The sequence below is a fragment of the Malaclemys terrapin genome, chromosome 12 (assembly GCF_027887155.1).
Source record: "Malaclemys terrapin pileata isolate rMalTer1 chromosome 12, rMalTer1.hap1, whole genome shotgun sequence".
Lineage (NCBI taxonomy): Eukaryota > Metazoa > Chordata > Testudines > Emydidae > Malaclemys > Malaclemys terrapin.
In genome coordinates, this window is record NC_071516.1 from 26,202,265 (window position 1) to 26,218,268 (window position 16,004).

Sequence of the window (16,004 nt, forward strand, 5' to 3'; positions counted from 1 at the left end):
AGAGGTGTATAGGTCTTTCATCAAACCCAGACTGTTTCTCAAGGATTTTTTTTAACATACAACTTAAAAAGGCATATGTTATGGGCCACAAATTTAATATTCCAACAGCCAATTATCATCTGGTGCTCCTGAACAGTAAAACTGTCATGCTATATATTTTTGACCACTAATTAAAAGATTAAAATGAGATCCTACCCTGTATACATGGAGGGATTGCGTATGGTTATATCAAAAGCTGGGTAAGAGGTGTAATAAATCTCTGCACTGACCAACTCCTGGGTGTGTAGCAGGTTCAGTTGTCTTGAAGCTGAGCAGTGAGGTGGCTGTTGAGCCTGATTTTATGTATACAGGGGTCCCTAAACTTTAATCCAGTCAGGATTGTTGTGCCAGGTGCTGTACAATGGGGCTTGCTGTATGTGTATCTCCCACAAAAAACCCTTCCACTTTTTGCCGTACGGTTCATATGGCTGGGACTCCTGTGAGAAGGGCACCTCCTGGCATCTGCCTCCCTCTCCTGCTGCTGAGCATTTTGTGCCATCTGTCCTCACTGTTGTCCCAGGCCCGGCCCCTCCTTCCAGGTCCCAACAGGGCTGTGCTTCAAGGGGGGGGGGGGGGGGGGGGGTTCATGCCAGCTTCCCCAGGATGGGCAGGGGAGAGTGAGGGGCCCTGTGGCCACAGCATGTGCCTCTCTCCAGGCTGCATCTTCTCTCTCTCTCTCTTCTCCCCCTCCGGCTTAGTCCCATTCCCCTCCCTCCACTATCGGGCCGGGCTCATATTCGTACCCACTCCCCGTCCGCGCTTTCCGGCCGGGGCTCGGGGAGGGTGTTTGCAGCAGGCCGCAAAACGAGGTGAGCGGCGCCCCGCCCGCCGGGGGTGGGCTGCCTGGCTCGGCCCCGGTGCCGCTTCGGCCCCGCGATCTCCGGCAGACCCGCGGGCGGCAGCGTGTTCGCTGCTTTCCACACACACACCCCGGGGCGCCTCCGGGGAGCGAGCGCCCGAGCGGGGAGGGGATCGGAGGCCGCCCCCGGCTCCTCCCGGCCCCGCCTCTCGCTCCTGTTCGACCGTCGCGGAGCGCAGCCAGCCCCGCTCCGGCCCTGCGGACCGCGGGTGAGAGCGCGTGTGGGTCCCCTCCGGCCTCTGGGTGGGGTGTGTGGGGGGGAGCGTATCCCCTCCCCTCGGACCCTGGGCGTGCGGGGTGTGGGGGGGGGGAGCGTGTCCCCTCCCCTCGGACACTGGGCGTGCGGGGTGTGTGTGGGGGAGCGTATCCCCTTCCCTCGGACCCTGGGCGTGCGGGGTGTGGGGGGGGGGAGCGTGTCCCCTCCCCTCGGACACTGGGCGTGCGGGGTGTGTGGGGGGGAGCGTATCCCCTTCCCTCGGACCCTGGGCGTGCGGGGTGTGGGGGGGGGGGAGCGTGTCCCCTCCCCTCGGACACTGGGCGTGCGGGGTGTGTGGGGGGGAGCGTATCCCCTTCCCTCGGACCCTGGGCGTGCGGGGTGTGGGGGGGGGGAGCGTGTCCCCTCCCCTCGGACACTGGGCGTGCGGGGTGTGTGTGGGGGAGCGTATCCCCTTCCCTCGGACCCTGGGCGTGCGGGGTGTGTGTGTGTGTGGGGGGGAGCGTATATTCTCCCCTCGGCCCGTGGGGGGGGGGGGGGAAAGAGCGTATATCCTCCCCTCGGACTCTGGCGGGGGGAGGGAACGTATAACCTCTCATCTGATCGGGGGGAGCGTACATCCTCACTCCCCTCCGGTCTCTGTGCACGTGTGTGTGGGGAAGCGTACATCCCTCCCGGCCCGCGTAGCGTCCATTCCCCCGACCTATGTGCGTTGGGGACGGGGGAGTTTGGTAGCCTAAACCCACTCCTGATCCCTCTGTGCATGTGCCCGGGGGGCGGGGAGCGTACATCCCTCCTCCGCCCGCCTCTCTACATGTGCAGGTGGGTAGCGTACGTGCCCCCCCCCCCCGCCCCTCTGTGAGTGTGGGGAGAGAGTAGCCTACACACATCACTGGCTCCTCTGTGCAGGGAGGGTTGGTAGTCGACACACCCCACGTCTTACTCCTCTGGGTGTGGGGGTAGCTTACAGCCCGTTTGACTTCTCTGTATGGGGTGGGAACCGACACTACCTGTGTTTGCATCATGCTCATCTGGAGCATGCTGTTTTGCTCTTGCTGTGCAAAAACTATGGTGAAATAGGGGAATGGGTGTTGTTTGCAAAACCAAAGGATCTATCCTAATGGGTAGTTTAGTGGGTTTGTGTTTCAAGAGGGTAGCTTGGGAGGTGTTAAACTCTTAGGTTGACAGCAGTTGAGACAATGAAAATAGTAAATGTTTATGGGTAAAACTTCTTTTAGGTTTAGCTAGGAAATATTTATTAGGACTTCAGGAATACTGAGATAAGAATGTTGGAGTTGAGACCTAGTGTTGCTTTATCACTGGTTTCCCTGGATGTTTTTTATAAGAACTTGTTTAGTGTATCCCATAAACCAGATATTTCTAAAAACACAGTATGTTGCTGTCCCTCTGAGGCAACCCAAATTTGTCATCTTGATTCTATCACATTTACAGAAGTCTCAAAAGATGCCTATAGGGTTACCATTTTCAGTTCCTTAAAATTGTCTTGTGGCATTTTTTTTTTATTTATATGTAAAATATATATCAAATTACTTTGTGAGGTACGTTTTTTGATTCATCAAATGCTTTCTTACTTGATTAGAAGGGGAAAGACTTGAGATGCCAGTCTAAGGGTTATTAGCAAACTCATGAAAGTAAAAGGGAAACCAATAGTACGGACTTTGTTCTGTTCCTGGATTCTCTTAAAAGATTAGGAGTAGTGTTTACTCAAGCATTGTAAGTGGTGTCACTTGCAGACTATACATAGCACTAGCAGTAGTAGAGAAAATTTAAAAAATGTAATTATGTAGGATTAAAAACTGCTTTATTATTGACTCTTCTTGTTAACTTTGCTTCTTGAGCCGAGAATAGATTGTCGGTTTACAGATTGTCAAATGCACCATAATCCATTTTTAATCCAATATACTGTTCAATGTGATGTGATTCCTAAAATCATCATAAATATGTGATTAAATACATGATGCCTTGGTTCAAATACAATTTAGTTTGATCTTTACAATAAGAGTAGAGATTTGTGTGTGTTTGTTTTTTTAGGTGGTTGTCCTTACTTTGCCCTGCTATTTTTCCTCTGGACTCTGGTAGCTTGAAGGGACACGTGTCACCTCAACTGATTTTTCCAATTTATTAGAAGTGGCTTTGGATACTACACCTGTCCCTATATCCTCCTGCCAAGTTACGTAGTCTCATGCTTTCTCTTTTTTGGTCCATATTTTTTTCTCTTGTAAAGAGATCCAAAGGCTGTATCTATACTAGCAAAATTCAGACCCATAACCTTCTTGCAGTGGTGAAAGCTCCACTGCAGGAAGGGCTCAGACATTTTACCACCTGTTCTTAGGGCCTGCCTATACTGGGGATACTTGCACTGATACAAATCCCCAGCATAGATGTTTCAAACCAGGGTAGGCCTACCAGTGCAAGTCCCTTATTACACTGATGCAATTCATCTGCACTGCAAGCTTGGGTTGGACTAGGTGACATGATGACAAACACTAGAGATCTGCCTATGGCAATATTTTCTACTGTTGCTACCAACAACAGACCTACACCAGTGGTGAATAAGGTATCTGGTACTTTTCTTACTAGCATTGATGAGATCAAACAAACAGGCTATACAGGGGAAATTGTGAAACTGATTATACACAAAGGGCTATCAGATATGCAAAGTAATCAAGCTTGTAAATTTGAGAATATTTTTCTCTAAAGTCTCAACTATAGTCATCTTGATGTTACTTGCAATAAGGTAACAAAATCTTCAAAGGGAGTTATTATTTGATGTTATTAAGTTGATGGAGTTTCTTTAAAGTACTGAGGCCAATTCTGCTCCCCCATAAGCTTACCTGCCCCATTGAAGTGAATGAGCAAAATTCTGTGTTCAGTTACACTGGTGTAAATACGACATGACTTCATTGAAGTCAGTAAAGTTGTTGCATATTTACAGTTGTTAAACTGAGCAGAACTTGAGCTAATGAGTTGCATTCTTGAGTGATAGGACAGAATTGGGCCAGCTGTTATGAATGCTGATGTTGACAACTGTAAGCTTTGAAATAATCTTTATATTGAGATTGCTTTCTTCTGGCAGTTCAGTTTGTCTGTGCTCCCACCTTGAGTCTAAGGGGCTGTGACTGTCTCATGAAATAATGAGGAAGGAAAGGATATAGTTTCTGTATCCCTTTATTTCTGGTTTTCCTAGAACAAATTTTTAGAGGCTGATAGAGAAAAATAAACACCCCGACTTCTCTATTTTCCTTCCTATGTACCTTTCACTTGCACATAAGCTTTTTTGATTCCTGAATGTTAAATTGTGTCCAGCTCAGTGCTATGAGGTACTTGTGCCAAGTTCCCCCCCCCCCGCCCCACCTCTGGGGTGCCACCTGATGTACTGGGGTGTCACTGAGCTTGCCTGACCCACTAGCCTGGGTTCCCTTTACACTGTGCTGCTGTGACAGGCTCTCAAGCCCCCTTCCAGCACACACACAGGTGGGGACACACCCAGCTGCAATTTTACACAGATGCTGAGATCAGCTCTGCATGGGAAAGCTCAGCTAAGGAACTGCCCAGCACTCAAGTGCACGCGCCCTCTGGAGTGTAAACCCAAAATTCATCATCTTGCGCTGCACAGAGAACTGTACAGCGACAGCTCATAAAATTTGCTCCCTCCCTCAATGTGGAGGCAGATATGCACAGCTTTTTGCCCCCCAGTAATGAATTCCACAAACTAGTTTTAGAGAGAATTAAAACAACTTTATTAACTACAAAACATGGATGTTAAGTGATTATAAGGGTTAGCAAACAGATCAAAGCAGATTACCCAGCACTTAAAACCAAAAACACAATATAAGTTTAAGATACTACAGAAACTGGTTTCTCACCCTAAATGTTGTTTTAGGCAGGTTGCAGAGGTTCTTGAAGGCAAGTTGCTCTTGCTTGCAGCTTAAAACTCCAAAACTTAAAACTTAAAATTCTTTCACAGGCCAGACACATTTTCCAGCCTGGACTCAGTTCTTGGATGTTCACAGCAGTCATCCTGGATGCGGATTCAGTGAAGAACAACCACTGATCATATCACTCCCCTGCCCTAAATAGGTTTTACATATGGTGGGAATCCTTTGTTTTCCAGTGTGGTTCCTCCCCCCCCCCCCAAAAAAAATACTGGTATTCTGTCATGGAGTCCAGTACCAGGTGACACGATCACATGACCCTGCAGTGGCAAAGCAGCCATGAGTCAAAGGCTGTTTGTAGCATCCCAGGACAGCTTCTCTGGAAGATGGGAGATTAGCATCTTCAAAGATCTATTGTTCTCCCTAATGGTCATTGACTTGTTCCCAGCTAGCCTGACAGACTGATTGCATTTTGTCTAGTGGGCGTTCCCCAGGTGCAAACACTTTTGTAGTACAGATGTATAGTCAATATTCCTAACTTTAGATAAAAAAAGATATATGAATACAAATAGGATAATCATATTCAGCAAATCATAACCTTTCCAATGATATATCACATGCCTTATCTTGCACAAAATACATTATGATTGACACAATCGTATCATAATATTACCATGAAAAATATGGGACGCAGTTAAGTTCCAGTCAGACTGCGAAACGCTGCAAAAGGATCTCTCAAAACTGGGTGACTGGACAACAAAATGGCAGATGAATTTCAGTGTTGATAAATGCAAAGTAATGCACATTGGAAAACATAATCCCAACTATACATATAAAATGGTCTAAATTATCTGTTACCACTCAAGAAAGAGATCTTGGAGTCATTGTGGAGAGTTTGTTAAAAATATCCACTCAATGTGCAACAGCAGTCAAAAAGCAAACAGAATGTTGGGGATCATTAAGAAAGGGATAGATAATAAAACAGAAAATATCATATTGCCTCTATGTAAATCCATGGTATGCCCACATGTTGAATACTATGTGCAAATGTGGTTGCCCCTTCTCAAAAAAGATATACTGGGCTTGGAAAAGATTCAGAAAAGGGCAACAAAAATTATTAGGGGTATGGAACAGCTGCCATATGAGGAGAGATTAATAAGTCAGGGACTTTTCAGTTTGGAAAAGAGACGACTAAGGGGGGATGTGATAGAGGTCTATAAAATCATGACTGGTGTGGAGAAAGTAAATAAGGAAGTGTTATTTACTCCTTCTCATAACATAAAAACTAGGGGCCACCAAATTAAATTTAATAGGCAGCAGGTTTAAAACAAAAGGCAGTATTTTTTTTTCATACAACGCATAATCAACCTATGGAACTCCTTGCCAGAGCATGTTATGAAGGCCAAGACTATAACAGGGTTCAAAAAAGAACTAGAAAAATTAATGGAGGATAGGTCCATTAATGATTATTAGCCAGGATGGGCAGGGATGGTGTCCTTAGCCTCTGTTTGCCAGAAGCTGGGAATGAGCGACAGGGAATGGATCACCTGTTCATTCCCTCTGGGGCACCTGGTATTGGCCACTGTCGGAAGACACAATATTGAGCTAGATGGACCTTTCATCTGACCCAGTATGGCCGTTCTTATGTTCGGTGTCACAGTAATATTTCCTAACTGTTTTGGTATTCTGAAACTTGTTTTGTGTGTGGACTTAGGCTATGTCTACACTAGAGAGCTTACAGTGGTGCAGCTGTATTATTTCTCATGTAGCTACTCTATGCCGACGGAGAGAGCTCTCCCATGGACATAATTAATCCACCCCTAAGGAGTGGCAGTAAGCTATGCTGGCGGGAGAAGCTCTCCTGCCGATGCAGCATTGTGCACACTACCACTTATGTCATCTTAATTTATGTTGCTGCGTGGGGTGGAATATTCACAACCCTGAGCGACATGCACTTTGCCGGCATAGGCTATGTCTACACTACCACTTATGTTCCTCTTCAGGAGAGTAAAGAATAGATCAGACGATGGTTGTGATGGGCTTCCTTTGCATTGCTAAAAATCTATATATACATGTATTTGAGTGAGAAATGTCAGGTATTGATTGTGGCTTGAAAAATCCCTCCCCTCATACGTGCCCAGAAAGGGCAGACAGGCTCACCATGTTTCACAGGGAACGACCTCAGAGCAGCTCAGCTTATTGCAGCACGAAGAATCATGGCACGTGCCCCTGAACACGGCAGCTTGAGAGACTGTGGTTGCTCTTACTTGAGCTGGGCTAACTGAAGAGGTGTAACTCAAATGTAGATAATCCAAGTTAACTCCACAGTGAAGACGTAGCCTGGGGTTTACACAACTATTTCTGCAATACTTAAGCAATTTGTAAAATTTCTTTCCAATCCAAAAAATTAGAAAACCTTTTGAATGTAACTAGTGCTGCTTTGCTGAATCTGTAGTGTAGACAGTCTGAAAAGAGAGTAGCCTAAATCCTGACCACAGTATGCACCCTCAGCAGCCAGGCTGTTCTGTGGGGTGTAGGGTTTTGTTTTGTTTTGTTCTTAGCCTTGCTGGGCCTTGCCCTGGCCACTCTGAAGCAATAGAGCTGTTTCTCCACCCTTTGAGGCTGGAGAGACTTCCTCATTATTGGCATGTGTACTACGTGGGTTAGGGAAGTGGCACAGCCATGAGTCCTTCCCATATATTTCTTCTGTCTCATATCCTCTGCGTGGGATTCCCAAAGCTTACCCTACCTCCTGTGTAGCAGAACTGCCCCAGTCCCTCTACAGGGCCAAATCTATGCTGGTGAACTGGCACTGCAAACCCCCTAGCACCCTTTTAACCCACACAGTTGCTACCAGAGGTGCACAGGCTCACGCCACTTTTAGAATTGCTGTTGCTGTACCATCCACTACTACCTGAATCTGCATTAGTTTGTTGACAGGGCAGTCTCCTGGAGTAGCAACTACACCAATGCAGTTGTTCCTCCCAGTGCAAACTAGAATATTCCTGCCCCCTCTTCGGTACCAGTTTTGCCAGCTCCAGGCATTAGCTCTACCTGTAAAGCTGACTGCATGAGGCTTTGGCTGCTCTTGGCTTACCTACCTTTCCCTCACCTATTTAGGACAGATCTGAGAGCAGCTGAGGCAGTACTTAACTGCTTTCACCTTGGCCTGGTCTCTTCACCTCTGAAATCTTTACTCACAGAATAGCATTGAAGGAACACAAAGGTAATATAAAATGTAGAAAACACTCTAATCCACAAGTCCACTAATGTTTGCAGAGAGTGCTATGTGTGGATGTGGTGCATTGTATACAAGATGCTTGCAACAGTGTAGAACAGGGGTCAGCAACCTTTCAGAAGTGGTGTGCCGAGTCTTCATTTATTCACTCTACTTTAAGGTTTCGCGTGCCAGTAATACATTTTAATGTTTTTAGAAGGTCTCTTTCTATAAGTCTATAATAAATAACTAAATTATTGTTGTATGTAAAGTAAATAAGGTTTTTAAAATGTTTAAGAATTTTCATTTAAAATTAAATTAAAATGCAGAGCCCCCTGGACCGGTGGCCAGGACCCGGGCAGCGTGAGTGCCACTGAAAATCAGCTCGCGTGCCGCCTTTGGCATGTGTGCCATAGGTTACCTACCCCTGGTGTAGAAGCAGTCAATGGGCCAGATTCTCTGCTCATATAAATTGGCATAACTCTATTGAAGTCATGCCAATTTACACCAGCTGAGAATCTGTCCAGTGTGTCCATCTTAGGGCTGGTCCACACTAAGCCCCCAGTTCGAACTAAGATATGCAACTTCAGCTACGTGAATAACGTAGCTGAAGTCGAAGTATCTTAGTTTGAACTTAAAGGTACTTACCGCAGGTCCACACGCGGCAGGCAGGCTTCCCTGTCGACTCCACCTACTCCTCTCGCGGAGCAGGATTACCAGTGTCGACGGCGAGCACTTCCGGGATCAATTTATCGCGTCTAGACAAGACGCGATAAATCGATCCCAGAAGATTGATTGCTTGCCACCGAACCAGTGGGTAAGTATAGACGTACCCTTAGATTTTCCCCTCAAAACTGTTATATACATGGAACTTTTGTGTGGCATCAACCATCTCCTTGTCGTGTACCCCAAAGCTTTTTTTTTTTTTTTTTTTTTTTTTAAGAATTTCTCCTGTGCTTTCTTTATGATGGAAAGAAGAGAATCCTGGCTTGAGCTAAGAGAAAACAATGGCTACTTCCTGGTCCTGGACACCTGCTCTTTGTGGAGTCAGGCTGAAGCTAATGGTGTAATTAAAATGACTAGCTTCCATTATAGGGTGTTTTGTTTTCATGTTTAGCCAAGGTTTGATTTTTTTTTTTTTTTTTTTAAAGGACCTGGGCAAAAGTTAAATATAATGTATTTATTGCTGAAACCATTAAGCTATCATGTACTCTCTGTAATATCTTCTCTCATTGCTGTCAATTACCAAGGTCTTGGTGCCATAAGAAAGCTTGCTTTCTTTCTAACTGGCCTTTTCCTGTTTGATTCAGTCCTGTCAGTCAGTCGTCATGGAAACAATTATAATGTCAAACTTGTGGCATCAGTGAATGAATCAGGCAGGAGGCTGGTTGGGCAGCAAAGCTTCTGTTTACAGTGAACCCTCACTAGAACACGCGTCTATATACCACAAATTCACTTATAGCGTGGGACCACGCATGGATCCCAAATTTAATTACCTTCATTGGAATCCATGGTAATGCGGTCCCCGCTATAATGCGGTCCCCACGTTCATGCAGGACTGTGCATGGATCCAAAACCCCACGTTCTAGCGAGGGTCCAGTGTATTTCCCCCACTGCTGGTAATTGATGGATGGAGAGAGAGTACAAAGTGGATCAATGGAGTTCAAATAAAAATATAAAGTTTTTAAATTTGCCTGAGTTATAACTGTAGTTTCAAGGCCTTCTGTGGAGGGGAAGAAGGTTTGAAATAGTTATATTGCACCTACGTTAGAAACCATGTTCGCTGCCCTTTAAGTTTGTGTTGAAATCACATTTAAAGAAGAACATGGTAGGAAGCCCAAAATCCTTAAGAATTATAATACTGATCCACTCAACCCCTGTTAAATATTTGTTTGATGAAAAGTATCTATTAGGCTGCATTCCAGCTACAGTAGTTTGATACAGTACGTGATTGACTTTAGCTTTTCAGAGACAAGCAGATCTTTGATACTTGTTGAAGGACAAAGGACACCACAGTTGTTAAGTAGTTTGCAGGGTGGCTTTTTGCTATCTTCTCTACATTGTAGAAGGATTTCCAACTCCCCGGTGGTAATGCTTACCCACACAGTGTAGGAGCTATGCTGTCAAGGTACCTGTGATGTGATCTAAGGTTACAGATGCTAACGTGATTTAACTTGCTGCATGTCATGATGGATGAGCTGAGAAGATATGGGAATGGTAGCGGTGAACTTGACTCTTACTGCCATGCTGTTTACAAATGGCTTTTACAACCTATGGATTGTTTAGAGATTGGGGAAATAATTTCTTTTGTAAAAACATTTTCTTACCACTTTCTGAAATGTCTCAACTTGTTATGACCAAGACATTAAGCTAAATGTGTTCTGTTTCCATTACTGGTCATAGTGACTGGAGTCACCAATGTTAGTTTATCTTTCAATTTTGTATATCTACATTGTGAGGCTTCCAGGTTGGGTGAGAGTGTTACATAGTGGGGCGGGTGCTGTGCATACTTGCCCTCTTAGAGTTCATCTATTGCTAACCTGCAACACTTGTATCCCTGGCCCACGTTGTGTACTGTGATCAAACAGCTAAGGGACTAAAATTAGACTGCTTAAATGGAACCATCAAAAACGTTTTGACAGTTTTCCATCGGAAAACACACGCTTGTCAAAATTGAAGCATTTTATGGAAACGTTGCTTTCAACAAACTTTTCAATAGTCCAAGTGTTTTTTTACTTTTTCTTCCTTTCTCATTTGGTTTTGTGAATGGGAATGATTGGGTCAGCAGCTGTGCTGCCTCACTGAGCAGGCATCAGGTGGGTAGCCAAGAAAGGCCAGCCATTCATACAGATGCCTTTGCCTCAGGGACTCCCGGAGATTTCCTTATCCAAGATTTCCAGGTCTGTCCATTCTCCCCAAACCTCCTTCCTCCTGAGGGGGTTATTGCCTGGTCCTCTGTGGCAAGGAATCTAAGTCTGTGGTTCTGTTTGGCTTACTATGCAGCATCCCCTCTCCCTTTCATATAATAGAATACGAGAGTTGGACGGGACCTCAGGAGGTCATCTAGTCCAACCCCCTGCTCAAAGCAGGACCAATCCCCAACTAAATCATCCCAGCCAGGGCTTTGTCAAGCCTGACCTTAAAAACCTCTAAGGAAGGAGATTCCACCCCCTCCCTAGGTAACCCATTCCAGTGCTTCACCCTCTCCTAGTGAAAAAGTTTTTCCTAATATCCAACCTAAACCTCCCCCACTGCAACTTGAGACCATTACTCATTGTTCTCTCCTCTGGTACCACTGAGAACAGTCTAAATCCATCCTCTTTGGAACCCCCCTTCAGGTAGTTGAAAGCAGCTATCAAATCCCCCCTCACTCTTCTCTTTCCTTTGCATTCACAGGAATATTGGGCGAACGTTCTCTGAAACTGGGATGGATTGGATTCCATAAGCAGTAATGCACAGTAATGTAGTGGGCTGTTGCCCACGAATGTTTATGCTCAAATAAATGTGTTAGTCTCTAAGGTGTCACAAGTACTCCCGTTCTTTTTGAATAATAGTGAAGACAATTGAGTTAGCAGCTGTGCATTCTCTGCACACTGAGCCAGTGGTGTGCACAGTAGCTTGGAAATGCATATCCTAGTGAAGTCTTCTGGAAATCATTGTCTTTTGGCTTCAAAAAGACTGGTCCGTGGTTTGTCTTGAGATGAAAGGTGTAGAAATCTAAAATCACCAGAGAGAAATGTTTTTAAATCAGAGGAAGCGTCACCTGCAATACAGCAGGCAGCCTCAGAACTTAGTGAGGCATTAAGGAACACATGGGGTATTGGCTTGTCTTTGTAGTGCAAAGTGACTCTGCAGAACAGGAAATGACTGTCTTGCCAAAAGGTAAACAAATAGAAATCACTACAACTTGCTCTATGTATCTCTTCATTGAGGTTCCAGCCATTCATTTATTGAGAGCTGCTATGAGGCTGTGACTCTACTTAGAATAACGTGTTGACACACAAGCTGAACAAGTACTCTGGCTTCTAGTGTTGCAAGCTCAGCCTGTGATGTGAAAATTAACCCTTTTTCTATCTGTCTTACACTGTCATTTGTAATAAAGATTCTGCAGCTAGAGATGTCTGATCCTGCAGTGCTAATAATAGTATACACTTGTTTGAATGTAAGCAAATAGTTCTAAAATGCAGAGCAGAGATGTGGTGCAACAAGGTACTATTTTACATTCCGAAGTGAACAATTGTAGGTGAATGTTGTAGAACAAGGGTAACATTTTTCAAAAGCAAGCACGTTTGAAAATTTTACCTCAGACTGTCTTTTAGCTATGCTGCAAGAAGACTTCCTAATGAAAGGCAGGCAAACGCGTTAAAAAATAGATTCCAGTGGAATGTTTAACCTCCATTCAGTAACTACGGGTCAGTGAAGGGCAAAAGGGAATGACCCAAAACGAAGCTGAGAACACTTCTTCCTAGGATGACAAATGTTGTCCTGGAAGGACAATATATCAGATAGCGTTACAAATATCAGGGCAGGTCTGCACTTGTCCAGTTTTTGCAGTTGAGCACCATTTCTTAAAAGTCTGCAAACCTGCTTAATAGAGGGACAAATGGAAGGGAAAGTTCAAAACTAGTAGGGTAGGCACCGGATTGTCTTCATTTTTTCAGATTTTCTTGGCTTATTACCAGTGATGCAGCTTTAATGGTGGGAGCACTAGTGGACAAATGATACATGTGGTGGGATGATTTTTTTAACCACCATGTCATTTGGACCTGCTGCCACACTCGCAATAGCGCAACAACAGGAGTTTAAAAAAATAAACAAAAAAACGGCTGGTGTGGACACCGCCTAAGACTATTATCAATTGGGTTTCTGTTTTTACACTTCTATTACAAAAACCCCCTGAAGTAAAACACTTGAATAGGTTTTTCATAGTGAGAATACCTGGCACTTCAGTTGTTAATGGGGTTAAAAGTTGGTTATGGAAGGGAGCGCCTGGTAGACTCCTTTATTTCAGGATGAGGTTTACAGAAAAACTTCCTTGCATCTGAGGCAGAGGGATTGATGGGAAAAATCTCACGGAAAAGGTCAAGTGAACAAAGAGCCCATCCTAGGGAAATGTGGTGATGGGGAAGAAGGGAAGGAAGAAAATGAACTTTGTGTAAAGTTAGTTTCTCAAGTCTGCAGTAAGTGTTGAACACAGAGCATCTCCCACTTCCAAAAACCAGACTGCATATTTAGGCACCTAAACATATACTCTGTAGTCTGTTAGGCACCCAGGGCTGAATTTTGGCCAATGGTCCAGATTGTCATAGTTACACCAGGGCTGAATCTGTCTCAGTGTCTTAAATGCCATGACTCTAGCTGAGCATGGATTTCTTAGACTTAGTGGCTTAACTGTTACTGAAATGTTTCCATCTAGGCTTCAAGTTCCTCACTTCATTGAGAAGAGGTGGGTACTTGCTGCAGCTCTTGTTAGGCTGTGCACCATATCCTGCAGGGTTCATTAATAAGATTAAGTGCGAGGAGAGGAAGGGAACTGTAACTTCATAACCTCAAATGCTTGATTTCTTTTATAAATGCTTAATCTTTCTGCAGTTTCCCTGCAGAATCTGAAATGGTGGCTTCTACTGTTTATTCCCATTCTCAGTTTCTTCCTTCCGTCACCTCTGCTCTGTCAGATAGACAGAAGCTCAAAGCCTGTATCTCTGCTGGGGCAGTGAGCACTTCTCAAAGTAATAATGGGACATGGTAGCGTGAAGCTTGGCTCTCATAAGGGATAAATCAGAGTGGAGGCCAGCTTTAAATTGCTGATACTATTATTACTACATCCTATTACTGTTTGCACTTGTAACTTTCACACACAAACAAGCCCATAGAAACTAATAAGCAGTCTGGTATTAAAATGCATACAGATTACATTCTAGATGCAAAATGTAAAGGAAGTGTCAAATATTCCATAGTCCTTTTGAGGTTTCATGCATCTAAAGTAAAGGAGCATAAACCCAAGGCAAACTCAGTCATTCTGGTAAGAGCTGCTGAATTAAACTATAAAAAAAATGTTCTCATCAGTAATCTAACTGAATAACAAGAGGATTCTATAATTAAAACCTTGGACTCCTGAACTGCAAAATGATCTTAGCCCTCACTTTAGCTTTGAATGTTATCATCTTTTGTAGCTTCTTGTCATTTTCTGTTCAGAAGTGACTCTGAAACAAAACTTAGGCCAGACTAATGAAGGAGAGAATCTCTTCAAGAACATGGTTGTCCTATCAAGTGAGTAGAAATTCAGAACAGAAAACTTAGGGCCAGTTTTCTAAGGTGACATCAATGGGGGTTAGATACTGAAATACATTTAAAAATCTGGGTCTTAGTTCCAAATAGCAATACCTCCTGGCAGTCTGTCAATACTTTCCTCTAAAATTTGGTTCTTCATTTGTAGTAAAGTTTTCAAGATTGCACGGGTTGGAAGACCAGCTCTGGGTTCCGACACTCTAACCTCAGAGTCGCCTGACCTGACTGAACGGTATCACTAACTTTCCTCTGGGTTTAGATTGATGGAAGATGTCTTTATGAAAGCTTTCGCTAGAAAGTGTGTTTTTAAAAAATCTGCAAAAGTAAATTTAGTTCATTTTTTCTGCACGGGAGTAAGCAGTTTACTGATTGGCCTTTTTTCATTATGTATTCCTCCTTTAAGATGACCATTTCAGGTGTAATCTTTCTGGACACTTCTGCCTCCATCATTGTGGTGTCTGAGCTCCTCCTCTGAGCAATGCAGTGTGGTGACAGTAGAACGGGAAGGATTTTTTACAATTACTCTTAGGGGATAGAGTGGGGACTTAATGTTTTTTCCAGAGAAAAGCAGCATCTGTGTGTAGGGGAGAGTGGTACTAGAATTCTTATAATAAATATTAATATCTAGGCTGTTTAATAACCATATCCCTTCTTCCTGATCCACATGGACAAAGACCACAAATTGTGCACAACTTCTCCTCTAGACTATTTTGTTCTTAATTTGCTGCTGGAAGCATCTGATCCCTTTCACACATGCTGTCACACTTCTAGGCACTTCAAACAAGTGTGATTTCTTGCTGTGAGATGCACAGCCATGTATCTAAGTAGCATCGACAGTCAAGGGCTGAGCAGTACTGCATGTGTGCTGAAGAGTAGGGAAGGGCAGAGAGACAAAGATAGTTACAGCACAGTTGTTAAGTTGTCATCGTAGGGATAGAATGAAAGAGGTATGGGGTTATGAGCTTTTCTGAAAATCTTTGATTGTTCTAGTAGCCCTGCCTTTCCAGTTCTTAGGTTTTAGCTGTTTTGCTGCAGAAATGAGAACTCTGGTTCTTCTGCTCCCTGCACCCCAAAAGAAACCCTCTGTAAAGAGAACAGGAAATATTAATTTTGTTTTCACAGGTGTGGTCTACAGTAGGCTGCTGTGGATTTCAGTCATGTGCACACTACCTTGTGTAGCTTAATACTTTCCTTAGCTCTCATCTCACTAAATGTTCAGCACAAAGACCCATATCTTTAGTGCTTCTTAAATTTGTGTTTCTTGTTTCTTTTGTGCCAAGATGAATTATATCCAGTTCTCTAACATATTCCCAGTAATAACCCCTGCATATGAAAGATACTATATTAAAGGTTAATAGTATTGGATTGAGTGGGTTTTGTATGCAGAATGAGTCATATTTTTGAGGTAGGGACACATTGCAGTGCAGCATCCCATCAGCTCTGTGATGTGGTAGGGAAAACCTCTGAAGCCAAATTTGGCCCAGCCACTGC

At 44.1% G+C, this 16,004-nt stretch overlaps 1 protein-coding gene across 4 annotated transcripts in view; it reads left to right on the forward strand.

The window, feature by feature from the left end:
* Positions 1–16,004, forward strand: part of DLGAP4 (DLG associated protein 4) — a 104,067-nt gene that overhangs the window by 52,071 nt on the left and 35,992 nt on the right. Inside the window, exon 1 of one of the 4 annotated variants that reach the window (XM_054045340.1) lies at positions 11,642–11,683. The exons of the other annotated variants lie outside the window; for them this stretch is intronic. Within the exon in view, the coding sequence (XP_053901315.1) occupies positions 11,677–11,683 (7 nt within the window). The 5' untranslated portion in view covers positions 11,642–11,676. Of the gene's footprint in view, positions 1–11,641; positions 11,684–16,004 lie in introns of those variants that run through there. 4 annotated transcript variants of the gene reach the window in all.